Source organism: Saccopteryx bilineata, chromosome 3 (genome assembly GCF_036850765.1).
Source record: "Saccopteryx bilineata isolate mSacBil1 chromosome 3, mSacBil1_pri_phased_curated, whole genome shotgun sequence".
NCBI lineage: Eukaryota > Metazoa > Chordata > Mammalia > Chiroptera > Emballonuridae > Saccopteryx > Saccopteryx bilineata.
The window spans coordinates 286,572,608-286,589,182 of record NC_089492.1 but is presented as its reverse complement, the minus strand read 5'-3'; the positions used below and the strand labels follow the sequence as shown (position 1 = coordinate 286,589,182).

Below are 16,575 nucleotides of genomic sequence, written 5' to 3'. Positions count from 1 at the left end.
ATAGCAGATACTCACTCTGTAAATGTCACGAGTATAGTGACTAAATGAATGAAAAAAATATTTTGTTGGAAATGTTAGAGGTAAAATAGACCTGAACTCTATATAAAGAATGTTTGCTAGTATTACTCTCTTGCTGTGTCCAGCAGGTCTCTCTCTTTGCTTTTCCTGGCACTCTGAGCGGAATCCAAAAACGAGCCGTGTGCCTATTTATCTTCTGAAATTACACAAAAAAGTTGTGACAAAAGATTCTGGACATCTATATGTGAGATATAGGAATGCCTGTGAACCCTTGATGGAATCTCTGGCTCTGTACCCCCGCCCTCACCAGCAGGTCATGCTGTTCTAAATTTTGCATTTATCATTCTCAGACAATTCTTAATTTTTTTATTTTTAACTGCATTGTTAGTACGATACTTCTTTTTCCTGTCTTAAAGCTTTATAAATGTGGGTGATGTTTTTCTTACGGATGATTGCCACTTTCTCAGAGTCATCGTTGATGATGTGCTTCTATGTTCCAGTTCCTGCAGCATTTACTAGGGCTTCCTTCGGGTCGCAAGCGGCGCACGACAGCATGGGGCTTGGCATGCGATCGCGGGGCTGCGGTGAGGGACGTGGGCCACTTTCCCGGAAGAGCCTGCAGTCCAGTGGGAACGTGTTCTTCTGTTTCCTTTTAAAAATCTGTGCTCACTTTACTTCCTGGGAGGACAGACTGGGTTTCTTAGCTCCTTCCCCCAGCTATTGATCATTCTGTGATTGCCCAGTCTTCAGAAATTCTTTTTTTTTTTTTTCATTTTTCTGAAGCTGGAAACAGGGAGAGACAGTCAGACAGACTCCCGCATGCGCCCGACCGGGATCCACCCGGCACGCCCACCAGGGGCGATGCTCTGCCCACCAGGGGGCGATGCTCTGCCCATCCTGGGCGTCGCCATGTTGCGACCAGAGCCACTCTAGCGCCTGAGGCAGAGGCCACAGAGCCATCCCCAGCGCCCGGGCCATCTTTGCTCCAATGAAGCCTTGGCTGCGGGAGGGGAAGAGAGAGACAGAGAGGAAAGCGCGGCGGAGGGGTGGAGAAGCAAATGGGCGCGTCTCCTGTGTGCCCTGGCCAGGAATCGAACCCGGGTCCTCCGCACGCTAGGCCGACGCTCTACCGCTGAGCCAACCGGCCAGGGCTGTTCAGAAATTCTTAATCCCCTTGGATGATTTTTATTTTACTGCCTCGGTTTGTAATTCTGTTTCTCTTCCCTCCATCCCCTATGATACTTTCCCAGTGGACAACTTGAATATATTTGACCAAAGCCTTATCCTCTCTGCTGTTATGACCACTTCTCGACAAGTCTTTTATCAACCGGTTTCATCTTGACAGAATTATCTGGTCTATGGGACAGGTTCTCCAGTTGCCTCTTCTACCCTTGTGAACTGGAGCTCTTACCTGTTGTTGTTCCAGTCTCTTTGGCAAACTGGCGAAGCCTGTGTTCAGTTTATCAAAATGTATATTTTTTTAAGATAAGGGGGAGGAAAGAGATGAGAAGCATCAACTCGGAGTTGTGGCACTTTATTTATTGATTGCTTCTCACACGTGCCTTGACCTGGGTGGGGCTCAGGCCAGTACCTTGGGATCATGTCAATGACCCTGCACTCAATCGGGCAAGCTCACACTCAAGCTGATGAGCCCATGCTCAAGAAGGGCCCTCGGCGTCTCAGGCCAACGCTCAATCCACTGTGCCACCACTGGTCAGGCCAAAATAATTTTTAAATGCATATAATAAAACATACAGAATTACCAAAGAAACCAGTGATTTGAAAATACAGGGGTGGACTAAAGTAGGTTTAGAGTTGTTTGTATGGAAAATAATACAATAATTAATAATAATACAAGAATAAACTTTGTGTTTCACATACTGATGGCTATAAACCTACTTTTTGTCTCACCCTCTGTAGTTAGCAAAATATTTTTAAAGATTGTGATATAGTCATTTATGTGCTTCTTTATTAAGTAAAAGATCTAGCAGCTAGTCAAACAGCTACTGTAATTTTGACTCCTGAGTTCTGGCTCCGTCTGTGGTCAGTCATCCTCAGCTCAGCTCAGGCCAGAAAGGAACTACAGGGCCTGTTTGGAGCAAGTGAGAAACCACACGCTGTTTGCCCCAGGCTCCTTCTGGGGTCTGGGTTACAAACACAAAATCCACTTCCTCTGTCCGACAGTTAGTCTTTATCATACTTAATAAAAACTTAACCTATATTCCTCTTTAACATTATGACAGGGCCACTGGTGGGGGGAGGGGGCTTGTGAGGAGCAGCCCCTGCCAGGCGGACCTGTTGCAGCAGGACCACCGATAGTCACTGCCTCAGGGCTTGCAGCTGTGGCACTGGATTTGTGGGGAGAATTTTCACACAGAATTTCTGATTGAAAATTTTGTCTTTAAGGAAAAACAAGTTTATTGCTTTTGAAAAAGGTCGTATCTCTTTCCCATGCATTATCCCGTTACAGCTAGTTCTTTTCCCTGCAGATTTGCTTGATGTGTTTCTTTTTCTTTTTTTTATCTGTTTCACCTTTTCACTTAGGCTGTTACCAGTGACCTACTGAACTCTGTAAATTCACATAGCCTTCATTTAGGACATGTTCATTTAAAACCTCACATGTGTTTGCTTGGTTCTGCTCTAGGCTGTATTGCTTATAGTCTAGTGCAGTGGTTCTCAAAGTGTGCGCCAGGGCGCACTGGTGCACCCTAGAAGATTTCCAGGTGCGCTCTATGGTATTCCAGAGAAATATGTGCCTGTTAGAGACCAAAAAAACCAACAGGGTTTTGGAGTTTATATTTTTGGGGGACAGAGGTGTGAGGAATTGGCTGTAAGCTGACAGTCTGCCCAGCCCCCCACCTCTCTTGCCTGATTAGGTTGCAAAAGGCTGTTAACCTGTGGTGCTGGATTGTTTAAACTACCTCTCATGTTCCCTGGAAAGACTGGAGACAAGTTTCTTCTATCCTTTGTTTGGTGTAAAGTTAAGATGATATGTATGGTGGGGGTTTTTTGCACTTGGTAAAATTCTTGGGTTGTCTTAGAAACGTGATCAGAGACCATTGATTTGCTAATGGCCTCACTTTGCCCTGTAAATAAAGCAAGATGCAGTTTTTGGGTGTGCTTTGTTCTTTTGTTTTGTTTTGTTTTTTTGTTTTTGTTTTTTTTTGGGGGGGGGGTCTTCCGGCAAACATCGGAAGACCTACTAGACAAATTCAAAAAGAGCTGTAAGCACTACTGGGTGTGCTTTGTTCTTGCCAGCAGCAATTACAAGGGGGCCCTCCTGACCCCGTATTTTCTTAATTCCACACAGTTCCCACTCGGGACCTGAAATTACTAGCTGTGCTGGTTTGCAGCATGTGCCCAGATATAAAAATAAATATAGTTACTCTATTATACCATTTCATTACTGAAATACCGCTTTTTGTTAACACATCATTATTATATTTATTATTAACACATCATTATATTATTTGTTTCTCATAAACACAAGAATGAAAAAACTTAACACATTTGCACCAGGACCTGCCGAATTTACTAAATCTTACTAAGAATGTATCTATCTATCTATCTATCTATATATATATATATATATATAAAAAGATAACTTTTTTGTCTTTTTTTATTTTTTAACCCCTCTTTTTTACGAATTCTAGAAAGCATAACATAAAATGTAACATAAAAATATTTTTTAATGTCAGAATAAATTTAATTTTGTCGTATTTGTTTTTTTTAATTACTATAAAAGCATGCTTGGACTTTTAAGTTTTTTCTTTAATATTTGACTTAATTATTATAACATATTTTTTCAGAAATTTGTATCTAGTGTGCCTACAATTATTTGTAGGATTTTAAATGTGCCCCGACTTCAGAAAGTTTGAGAACCACTGGTCTAGTGAGAGAAAACAAATGATGAAAAACAAACAACAGATGAAAACCATGCAGTCTGTCAGGTAGTGGTAATGGTTGTGGAGAACACTAGAGAATTACATTGGAGGAAGTACTGCTGAGGGGGGGAGGCATTGCTATTCTAATAAGATGGTTGACTTTTGGCCTCTTTAAGAAGGTGACATATGTTATCAGGGACCTGAATGAAGCAAGGAAGCAACCCGAGGGAGTCACTGCAGGGTGACCTTTCAGACAACAGGCACAACAGATGGCAAGGTCCTGGGACCAGAATGGGCTGGGTGATTGACACAGGGCCTGAAGTGGACCGGTCATCTTCAGTTTCCCTCTCCGATTTTGATAAGAGACATCATTATCTTGGAGTTTCAACAACATGGGAATCATTCTTTTCTAGTAAATTGTCTTTAGCGAAGAATGCTATCAGGAATGACAATAGAATTAAAACCTTTGTCCTATCAATTGAGTGCTAATCATGTGTTAAAATCCTTTTTCTAATTCAGAAAGAGTCCCTATTGTTTCCACTTGGTCTACAGCTTGGGAGAGGGTTTGAGGGGGATTAGGAAGGTGGCTGGAAGCAGAGGCTCAAGGAGAAGCCCCAAGACTAGAGGGCTGTACTGGGACCTCTAAAAGGCTACTGGGCTTGGGAGGCTAGTTGTGGTTAAAATCTTTTGCTTGTACGTTATAGCTCTCTGATTTGTAACAGGTGTATCCTGTGCTGGTGTGGTGACTTTATCTCACTGGAACAGCCTTTTGCCACCAAAGAGGAGGGGGTGTTTTATATTAATTTTGGCCACCAATGTGGGGGATGTCTTATGTACAATATGTTCTTATTAAAAAGGGTTCCATTATATATTATTATCACTAGGGTCATGCTAATAACTTTGTGAACCTGGAAAAGTGCTGATGTCTTGTTAGTGGGAGATGTTGAGAATCAGCTTCTTGTTGTGACACAGGGTTGATCTCTCCCTTTTCCTGTCTCTCCCCATTTCAGCGAACCTTGTCCTTCAACCTGTGCTGTGTCTGACTCCAGACTACGCACTAACACTGTCCGCCCAGTAGACATGAACACGATGACAGTACTGTTCTCATTCTTTAGGTCACACTTCTAAGGTCAGTAAAGGCACAGGAGTAAGCATGAGTGGCGGTGGTTTTCATAAAATATCGTGCTGCTCCTTAGGGAATGTATGGCTTAGTAAGAGAGGTGATATGTCACCTGCATAAAAGTCTTCCTTATCTCCTTATTTCCAACTATAATCTGGTCCAAGGGGTTTCAAGGTCCTCTGGAATTGGGCTCCTTCTTTTCATGGAACTCCATGTCCTGATTTTCTTAGCACGCCCTCTGTTCTTATTCTTAGTCTTTGTATTTGACCTAGAATGCTTATAGCTGTTGGAGTTTGTCATACAAACCATTCTTAGTTTTGTGTGCATTTATCATATTTTCCTAACTAGCTTGAAACTCAGAATAAAGCTATCTGATATTTCTCTTTTATATGTCGGGCTTATGGTAGGTATCCAGGAAGTCATTCTCTGCGATGATTTACGAATGTGCTGGGAATTTTTCTCACTGTCTCTCTTCAGTCTTTCAATTGGAGTCTAAGATAATGAGTTTTTTTAAAATTAAGATTTTAAATCTTTGGATGCAGAAGGATCTGTCACTTTAAGTGCCCAGAATTGAATATTCCTACTAAAGAGCCTTTAAGATTGAGCCCCCAACTAGCTTCCGGCAAATGGTTATGCTTCAGGTTAGCCAGGTTTGGGCACTTAAGCTACACACATTCCTTGTTGCCTTATTTACCCACTTTCCTTAATTAAGCAGAACTCCCTGTTTCTTTCTGCCTCTCCCAGTGACATGAGGTTTTGTGATCCTAATGAAAGAAAAATGTTTGTCTCTCTTGTCCCAGACCTCTTGAGTATGGACAATTCTTTTAAATTGGGTGACTGAACACCGTAGAGCAGACACCAACTCGACAGTGACAGGCGAGAAAACCACAAAGCCCCCAGAAAGTATCAACCTTGGGAAGTAGTGGTAGTTTGGTTCCTTCTTTTGTTTCTAAAATGTGTATGTTTTAAGAGGGGAGGTGTATAATATGTTACTTTGACCTGTTAGTTATTGTAAGCTATGCAGTGTTTTTTCAACTGAACACATAATTTTGAAATTTAGTAGAACTAGAAGGGGTAGAGATTGTTCTTCTTTGATCTCATCGTGTGACAGAGAAATTGCGGCACTCAGAAATTCAGTAACTTAGGTTACAGAGTTCACTGACAACATCTTTCCTGTATAATTCTGCAACTGTGAATGTGGGAAGCCTCCTCCAAACCCTGCTGTATTCAGTGAATATTTATTCAATATTAAGGATACTGAAAAGTAGTGTCTCTTTTTAGGGAACTTAAAGTCAAGTTTTACACATGTATTCTTTTTATACTACAAGTGTTAGAGTATTATTTACAATTGGTCATTTTGAGGTTTTTAAACAAGTATCATTGTATATCTAGACACATCAGTGGATCAACAGGAATTACACTTTGTGTGATTATTTGAACTGAGGGTTGGGGGTAAGTGTCACCGAAGACTGGTAGGGTAAGTTTGCCCACGTCTTGTTGAGTCCTCAGACACACTGAAAACGGAGTAGTCCAGATCAAGTGTGGGCTTCCCAAAGATTAATTTGCTTTTTAAACCTGGGGCTTTTCCCTAGTTTCTCATTCTGTTCTAGCTTGTGCATATAGATGGATCTGTTCTGTTCATAAACACTTTCTCATTAGTTATTTCATTGGGATATTAGAACAGGACTATGAAATGGGTTGCACAGATACTAATATTATCAGTTTATAAGTGAAAATATTAAGTAAAGGGACTTGTGCAAGGTCATATAATTAGAAATAATGGGATCCGGGTTCCAGTTGTAGACTTTTTGTGAATTAAACATTTAATTTGGTTATTCCAAAAGTTATTATAAAATTACTTTTTATATTTATAGAAAAGTTACAAAGGTTATATAGAGAATTCCCACATAGACTTCACCCACTTTCAAATTTAATATCTGGAACATTTGTCAAAACTAAGAAATTAACATTGGTGACTTCCTATTATACTAACCTAAACATAAATCTCCTTCTCTTCCTTGGTCTGTGATATTTGTCAGTCTTTCTGTGTTTTTTATTGTCTTGACGGTTTTGAAAAGTATATATACTTTGTAGAGCAGTGGCCCCCAACCCCTGGGGTGCGTACTGGTACCGGTCCGTGGGCCATTTGGTACCGGTCCACAGAGAAAGAATAAATAACTTACATTATTTCCGTTTTATTTATATTTAAGTCTGAACGATGTTTAATTTTTAAAAAATGACCAGATTCCCTCTGTTACATCCGTCTAAGACTCACTCTTGATGCTTGTCTCGGTCACATGATACATTTATCCGTCCCACCCTAAAGGCTGGTCCGTGAAAATACTTTCTGACATTAAACCGGTCCGTGGCCCAAAAAAGGTTGGGGACCACTGTTGTAGACTATCCCTTAATTTGGCTTTGGTGTTTTTCTTGTGATTAGACTGAAGTTTGGAGGAGAGGCTGTCACACCATGAAGTGCGTTTCCCATCCCATCATTTCTGGGGTCCACACTGTCCACGCGACAGCTCCGGTATTGTTAACCCCTCACCACGTGCTTAAATAAGCTGCTGTTCGCCAGGCGTTTACACAGTGAGGTTAGGGTTTTCCTTTTCCATACTCGGTACTTTGGATCGTGTTCCTAAGTTCAGCCTCTCAGGCCTACTCCTGGAGAGGGGAGTATCTGCATCTATTATTTGGAATTCTTCTGTAAGGAACATTTGTCTTTTCCCCCCAGTTATTTGCTTAATCCTTACTTACGCCTGCATGGACTCATGTCTATTTATTTTATACTTTGAGTTATAATCCAAATAAGCGTGTTATTTACTTTTCCATTATTTATTTTGACAATGGTTCCAGTCTTGGACATGGGGAGGTTTTTCAGATTGACTCCTGTGTCTGGTGGACGTGCCCATGCTGTCGTGTTTTTGAGCATGTTTTCCTGGCTCTGTGAGATACTCCAGGCTCCTCTTGTATTTCCCAGCCTGGGCGCAGGGATCAGCCATCTATCTCTCGAAGGAGCAGTCATGGTCTTTTGACTCCAGATGTGTAATTCTTTATACGATTCCCCATTTTGACAGCAAGGAGAGGAGAGCTCCATCTCATAAATATGAAAAGATGGAAGCAATTTTCTCATTTCCGTTGTTGGTTTTATTGCCCCAATATTTTATATATCACTGTTTTTCTTTATAGGTTTGAAATTTCATTTTATTTGTATTTATTCACAAGAACAAAATGTTATCACCAGGAAATTAGCTGCTGGCCAAATATGTCAGACTGTTTTATGAAATTGAATATGTTCATTATAATTAGTATTGATGAGTGAGGTTTAGTGTTGGCCAAATAAAATACAAGGATATTTTTCTTTCCATGAATGTTGCCCTTTAGCTTAGTTCATTGTCAAGCGCTTTGGAATTTTGATTATTACTAGAATGAATGATTCCTTTGATAACAGAGTCTTTTTTTTAAGTTTTGTGTTTGTGATTTTAGGATGTCTGAAATATATAGCTTTGGTTTAAATATAGTAGCTGTGATCAAAACTGTTCAGTAGTTTTGAGGGTAGGGGGTAGATAAAATAGCAGTGATTTTCTCATGAGCCAAGAGGCCTGTGCTTTATAGTCTTTGTTTCTAACTTGCAGAAGGTCTTAAGAGAAGTTCTTAGAGTTTGTAAATCTCAATATTCTTATCGGTAAAAGAAGAGGCTTGGACAGGACCTCTGAAGCCATACCCTTGCCTCCTTTTTTTTAAGGCTTTAAAGCTCTTCTTGGCAATTCTGTCCTTTTTATACTATAGTTTAGCAAGGCTATACATTTGTGTGTTTGTGTGTAAAATACTGGGAGAGAGCTAATGTTGCAGCTTAACAACTGGCATTTGGTTTGGTTTATACCTGAAAGGGAATATAATTCAGGAAATACTTCAATGCTAGGAGGAAAAAATCTTACAGAAATAAAATCCTATTTAAAAAAAACAACAACCTGGCCTTCCCACACAGAATGCATAATTTACCTTTAACAAGCTCTTGTTAGTCATAAAAGTTTGGAGAGCTGCCATTTTGAAAGCTGTAATTCATATTTTATTAGGCAGACACTTCTTTGTCCATTCTTTGTTATACACACTCCCACTTTTTAAAAATTTGTTTTCAACCTGATATGTAGAGATTTTACTCATCTTCTAAAAGAGGACCATAGGTTTTGTCTCTGTTTTATTGTTTCGTGCCTGGTTTCACGGACATATAGGGGGGCGGGGTCTCGATTCCTAGAGGCTTGGCTTCCTCCTAGTGGTTTCCCGAGTCCACTGTGGGCAAGGGTGAAGACAAAGTGTGTGTGTGTGTGTGTGTGTGTGTGTGTGTGTGTGTGTGTGGTGGTGTGATAACAAAATGACATTTTATATCATTGCTTTGCTTTGTTTTTGCTCATGATACTTAATTCATATTGATTCCAAATAAAGTCAGAAAGACCATCTGTTGTTTTAAGTTCCAGGAAGGAGTGGGTCACATGGTATGTAGAGACTGAGGAACAGTGGTGTGCATAATTAATTCTGGGAGGATTGCCCCGCCTGACCCAGAATGTGACAATCACATGGAGGGTTTGGGAATAATGAGAATTCAGATGATGGCCTTGATGTCTTATACCGACATGGCAGATACAGTGTGTTAGACTGTGAGGACTAACTACTCTGGTACCATATTACTATGGGAATTGTACACTGAGTATGGCTAGAGTAGGCTATTTTACAAATACAGGTTTTCAAACAACTTGTAATCATCTGTTTTAGAACTGATTTTATCAGGTAGACATTTTAAAGCTGCTTAATTGCTATTCCATAAAGATTATTGAACTGTATTATTGATTCATTTTCTTTTTTCTTTTCTTTTTTTTTTTTTGTACTTTTCTGAAGCTGGAAACGGGGAGAGACAGTCAGACAGACTCCAGCATGCGCCCGACCGGGATCCACCCGGCACGCCCACCAGGGGTGAAGCTCTGCCCACCAGGGGGCGATGCTCTGCCCCTCCAGGGCTTCGCTCTGCCACGACCAGAGCCACTCTAGCGCCTGGGGCAGAGGCCAAGGAGCCATCCCCAGCGCCCGGGCCATCTTTGCTCCAATGGAGCCTCGCTGTGGGAGGGGAAGAGAGAGACAGAGAGGAAGGAGGGGGTGGGGGTGGAGAAGCAAATGGGCGCTTCTCCTGTGTGCCCTGGCCAGGAATCGAACCCGGGTCCCCCGCACGCCAGGCCGACGCTCTACGGCTGAGCCAACCGGCCAGGGCCTTGATTCATTTTAATTTAGAGAATTGTTGAAGCTCTCCCTCTCAGGAGCACACACGAGCCTTCACCCCTGAGCTCATCTCTTCTACCACTCACTTCTACCTCTGTGACTTTCTAAATAAACTCTCTCCTACAAAATTTTTTTTCAGACCTTTGATTGTGATAGGTAAACTAATACTCTCCTAAGGACATTTTTTGTGCTCTATTAGCTTGTCCTTCCAACAAATATTTATTGAGAACTTACTTTGTATTACACTACTTGAATTAATGAAGTTAAAGTTTTACTGTCTTCCACAGCTTCTTTCAGAATTCTTACTGTATTAGGTGTTTTCTGTATTTCACTTGGGTCTCCTTAGGAATACTGAAAATGTAGTTTCTCTTTTCCTTCATTGTCCTGCAAAAGTTTTAATGAACAAGTATGTTAAAACCTGCTATAAGCAATGGGTAGATGTTTTTGTAATATCCTGTAGTGAAGACACATTAAAGCAGTGGTTCTCAAAGTGTGCGCCAGGGAGCACTGGTGCGCACTAGAAGATTTCCAGGTGTGCCCTACGGTATTCCAGAGAAATAATGTGCCTGTTGGGGACCAAAAAACCAACAGGGTTTTTGGAGTTTAGATTTTTGGGGGCACAGAGGTGGGGGGAATTGGCTGTAAGCTGACAGTCTGCCCAACCCCCCACCTCACTTGCCTGATTAGGTTGCAAAAGGCTGTTAAGCTGTGGTGCTAGATTGTTTACACTACCCCCCATGTTCCCCGGAAAGATTGGAGGCAAGTTTCTTCTATCCTTTGTTTGGTGTAAAATTAAGATGGTATGTATGGTGGGGGTTTTCTGCACTCAACACAATTGAGAGTAAAAAGAGAGGAATTCTTCAATGTATTGACGAGGAAATGAGAGTTTGCCTTTCAAATATATGCCCAAACATTGAAGAAATCGCTAGGACACATCAGGCTCATGTTTCTCATAAACACAAGGATGAAAAAACTTAATACATTCATGCCAGGACCTGCCGAATTTACTAAATCTTACTAAGAATGTATCTATATATATAAAAAGATAACTTTTTTGTCGTTTTTTTTGTTTTGTTTTGTATTTTTCTGAAGCTGGAAACGGGGAGGCAGTCAGACAGACTCCCGCATGCACCCGACCGGGATCCACCTGGCACACCCACCAGGGGGCGATGCTCTGCCCATCCGGGGCGTCGCTCTGTTGCAACCAGAGCCAGTCTAGCGCCTGAGGCAGAGGCCATGGAGCCATCCCTAGCGCCTGGGCCATCTTTGCTCCAATGGAGCCTTGGCTGCGGGAGGGGAAGAGAGAGACAGAGAGGAAGGAGAGGGGGAGGGGTGGAGAAGCAGATGGGCGCTTCTGTGTGCCCTGGCCGGGAATTGAACCTGGGACTCCCGCACGCCAGGCCGACGCTCTACCACTGAGCCAACCAGCTAGGGCTTGTCGTTTTTTTATTTTTTAACCCCTCTTTTTTATGAATTCCAGAAAGCATAACTCAAGAAATATAAGATAAAAATATTTTTAAATGTCAGGGTAAATTTAATTTTGTTGTATTTATTTTAATTATCATAAAAGCACGCTTAGACTTTATATTTTTTCTTTAATGTTTGACTTAATTATTATAACATATTTCTCAGAAATTTGTATATAGTGCACCTACAGTTATTTGTAGGATTTTTTTTTTTTTTTTAATTTTCTGAAGCTAGAAACCGGGAGAGACAGTCAGACAGACTCCCGCATGCGCCGGACCAGGATCCACCTTGCACGCCCACCAGGGGGCGATGCCCTGCCCACCAGGGGGTGATGCTCTGCCCCTCCAGGGCGTCGCTCTGCCGTGATCAGAGCCACTCTAGCGCCTGAGGCAGAGGCTATGGAGCCATCCCCAGTGCCCGAGCCATCTTTGCTCCAATGGAGCCTCGGCTGCGGGAGGGGAAGAGAGAGACAGAGAGGAAGGAGAGGGGGAATGGTGGAGAAGCAAATGGGCGCTTCTCCTTTGTGCCCTGGCCGGGAATCAAACCCGGGACTTCCACACGCCAGGCCGACGCTCTACCACTGAGCCAACCAGCCAGGGCTGTTTGTAGGATTTTAAATGTACCCGACTTCAAAAAGTTTGAGAACCAGTGCATTAAAGGATGGCAAGTGTACTTTCTTGGAATGCTGGGATGGTTAAAATGTTATCCAGTTGGTAGTTGTTTTAGCTACAACTGGTAACTCAAGTTGTCTTGTTTTTTTAAAGAATATTAGTCTTATTTTCCTTTCATCAACATAGGTATATGTTTTTAAAAGCCCTGATAAATGTCTGGCTATTCATAGAGTTAAAGTCATTTTTAAAATTCTGTGAAAAACATGATTTTAAAGACATTGATGAGAAACCCATGTCCCTCACCACTGTCCTGTGCTGTCAGTGCTGAGGGCCAGGGCAGTGCCGGGCTTCATTCTCCCCCAGGGTCACAGGCAAGAGGTTCACTCAGCAAATGGGTTGATCTGTATTTAAGGGCTTAGCTGAGATGCATGTATTTGCATGTTTTCAGCATTTTATTATGAAATATTAAAGCATACAACAATTAAAAGAATTTTGCAATGAATGCCTATTTACCTTCCATCTACACTTTCCCATTAACATGTTAGTATACTTGCTGTATTACACATCTCTCCATCTGTGTGTCTCTGTATCCATTCATTAATGTATCTTATTTTAGGTAATTTTCAAGGATTTGCCTAATGATGAAAGTTAATTTGTATTTCAAGACCATAGTTTAAATTTATGAAAGAAAGGGTGATGAGGAATCAGGGTTGTTGTTTTTTTAAGTGAGAGGAGGGGAGGTAGAGAGACAGACTTCAGCATGCGCCCGACCAGGGTCCACCCGACAACCTCTGTCTGGGGTCAATGCTTGAATCAGCTGAGCTATCCTCAGCACCTGGGGCCGATGCTCAAAACAATCAAGCCACTGACTGCAAGAGCGGGGAAGAGAGAGAATGGTGAGAGGGAGTGGAAAAGAAGCAGATGGCCACTTCTCCAGTGTGCTCTGACCGAGAATCAGACCTGGGACATCTGCACACTGGGCCGACTCTTTCCACTGAGCCAACTGTCCAGACCCAGGAATCAGTTTTATATTAGACGTAGCTCTGTGACTGACCTCATGTGACGTATATTGCTAAATTGTCATTTCTTGCTAATGTTTCTATGATTCTAATACTACTTTTGCATTTAGTGTAATGTTTTGATAGAAATTCTTCAGTTGCTGAGCACCATCATGGTATCAATACCAATTGTGTATGTTTACTGTTGTTATTACAAATGGCTTTAAAGTTCCTGCGTGTGAGACCTCATCTTTTGCGTCTTTCTCTGGTCAGGAGTGGCCCACCGAAGCCAGAGCAGTGAAGGAGTCAGTTCTCTCAGCAGCTCGCCCTCCAATAGCCTTGAAACACAGTCTCAGTCCCTGTCACGTTCCCAGAGCATGGACATCGATGGTGTCTCTTGTGAGAAAAGGTAAAGTAAGCCAGTTTTCCAATAAACTATGTTATTTATGGAAAAGGAAAAATCCATTCACTTCCGTCCCTAGTCTGTTAGTCTGAAACGCCAGCCCCAAGATCCATGCCAGTCCATAGCAAGTTAGAGCTAAATTTACTACATTTAAATGTCTTTGTATTATTCTCAAGTATTCTCTGTACCTTTTTATGTTTTGGTGTTGAAATATTTTTTCCTGAAATAACGGTGTAGACAATAAAACGTGTCTCTAGTTTCTTTTATGTCTTTATAAATACAAAGTGGTCATCATCTGTCAGTCCCTCAATATCTCTTCATACTGATCGGTGAAAATAAAAACCGTGGAAGGGTATAGCAAGTGAGCTAACTGCCCAAAGGGCTCCCTCAGGATCAGGGTACCCTAGAGCACAGTTTCTTGTGCCCGGCGTGCCATGAACGGGCGGGAGAGAGGCGGAGCTGCGGATCTCTAGTCCCTGGGCCAGCCCAAGTGCCCCCAGCTCGAACCCACCTCCTCTGCTCTCACGCCGCCCCTCTGTTTATGCCAGTGGGCCAAATACGATTTTCCGTGTTTGTTATGATGTAGAAAAGGTTGAGAAGCACTGGAATACAGCAGGACTGGGGTGAGAAACCAGATCAGAGATCACACACAGGCTGGAATTTGGGAAGCACTACACTCTCAAAGAAGAAAAATCAAGCAGGAAAAAATTAACCGCATAGACTAAAAACAGCTGTGTTCTTACTGCCTTTGCTCTGAATGCATGCACTTTTTTTTTTTTTTTTTCTTTTCATTTTTCTGAAGCTGGAAACAGGGAGAGACAGTCAGACAGACTCCCGCATGCGCCCGGCCGGGATCCACCGGCACGCCCACCAGGGGCGATGCTCTGCCCCCACCAGGAGGCGATGCTCTGCCCATCCTGGGCGTCGCCATGTTGCGACCAGAGCCACTCTAGCGCCTGAGGCAGAGGCCACAGAGCCATCCCCAGCGCCCGGGCCATTTTTGCTCCAATGGAGCCTTGGCTGCGGGAGGGGAAGAGAGAGACAGAGAGGAAGGTGCGGCGGAGGGGTGGAGAAGCAAATGGGCGCTTCTCCTGTGTGCCCTGGCCGGGAATCAAACCCGGGTCCTCCGCACGCTAGGCCGACGCTCTACCGCTGAGCCAACTGGCCAGGGCATGCATGCACTTTTTTAAAAATCGAGTCAACTTGGTGATTTCATGGCTGATAGGTGACTTTCATATGGGTTCAGCACTGGGATTGACACTGTTGATGCAGCCTGAAAAACCTCAAGCTAAGACTTGTCATATATAGTGAACCCAGGCATCTAGCAGAGGAAACAGCATGCCTTCAAGAGAATTTTCTTAGAAAAATTTCCCAAAAATATGAGCTCAGGGTGAATAAATCACAGATTAGTAGAAAAAAGCCACCATGACTAACAGTCAGCAGAATTAATAATAACAGAATTATTTTATCTAGAGATTTTAGGGTTTTGGAACAATCAGATACAGAATGCAAAATATGTATATTTAAATGAATTTAAAGGGGAATTGAAAATATAAGGGTCAAGTGACTACAAAAACAACCAAGCACATTTGAGAAAGAACCAAATAAAACTTTTAGAAATCAAAAGCCAAGTCAGATGGAAAAGAATTAAACAGAGGGTTAGACATAGTTAAAGAGAAAATTAACAATGATAGAGCTGAAGAAATTACCCAGAGTACATACACCACAAAGAGAAAAAGATGAAAAATATGAAAGCTGTTTAGAGAGATAGAAGACACAGATTCAATATATATTTAATAGAAATGTCAAAAGGAAAGAAATGAAAAACACGGAGAGGTCCCCACCCCCTCCTTATTGCACATTGTCCTCCTCTACTAGTTTGGAAGCCATTATTAAAGAGATAAATGGCTAAAATATATATAAAATAATATTGAATGTCAACTGTAATTTTAAAAAGATAAATGGTTTTTTAGATTTGATAAACAAAATTAATTTTCAGATTCAGGAAGCCCAGCAACTCACAACCAGGTTAAACAAAAAGAATTTGTATCTAGGCAGTAAAATTGCAGAACACCAAGGACAAGGACCTCTGAAGCAGTCACAGAGAGAAAAGAGATTATCTGCAAGAGAACAACAGTTGGACGTCTCAGTGATGGAAGCCAGAGGAGGGTGGAATAGCGTTAAATGCTGAAAGAAAGTAACTGTCACCGGCTCTTGTGGAATAATCTTCTGAGAGCAAGGATGAAATAAAGACATTTATAGATTTAACGAAACAGCCAACCCACAAAAACAACCTCGTAACCTGCCATTAAAAGACCCCCTACTTTTAACAGATGTAGTGAAGGAAGGAAAGTGATTTCAGGACTAGTGTCTGAGATGCAAGAAGGAAGGATGAGTGAAGAACATAATAAACGTGGTAAATTTAAGCAAACACTGATGGCATAAAGCAATAGTAATAGTATAGAAAATAATATGGGAAGGTACAAAAATCAGGTAGATCAAACATGCAGCAATAGCAGGTAAGTCAGAAGGGGGCAATTTGAGCAAGTTCTAAGGTCCCTGTGTACTTGAGAAAGGGGTAAAGATACTGGCCAACCTTTAGATTTTGAGTTAAGAATACTTGATAAAATTTCAAAGGAAGCCACTAACAGAATGGAAATTAAATATATTTTCCAAACCAGTAAAAGAAAAATATGAAATGGGGGTGAGGAGGTGGGAGGATGGAGTTAGTCAGTTAAAAGAAAGGGAAGGAAGAAACACAAATTTTTAAAAAAGAAACAAATAGCCTGACCAGGCAGTGGTGCAG

The 16,575-nt window shown here is 41.8% G+C and overlaps 1 protein-coding gene and 1 non-coding gene across 3 annotated transcripts in view; one reads left to right on the top strand and one right to left on the bottom strand.

Annotated features, from left to right (window-relative positions):
* The window catches only part of UBE4B (ubiquitination factor E4B), a 135,787-nt gene that overhangs the window by 48,461 nt on the left and 70,751 nt on the right, over positions 1–16,575 (top strand). For both annotated transcript variants that reach the window (XM_066270498.1, XM_066270497.1), the window contains exon 3: positions 13,640–13,775. In XM_066270498.1, coding sequence (XP_066126595.1) covers positions 13,640–13,775 — 136 coding nt within the window. The remainder of the gene's footprint in view (positions 1–13,639; positions 13,776–16,575) is intronic.
* LOC136332790 (U7 small nuclear RNA) lies at positions 3,190–3,252 on the bottom strand. Its single transcript, XR_010730928.1, has one exon. It is a non-coding gene; the product is annotated as a U7 small nuclear RNA (small nuclear RNA).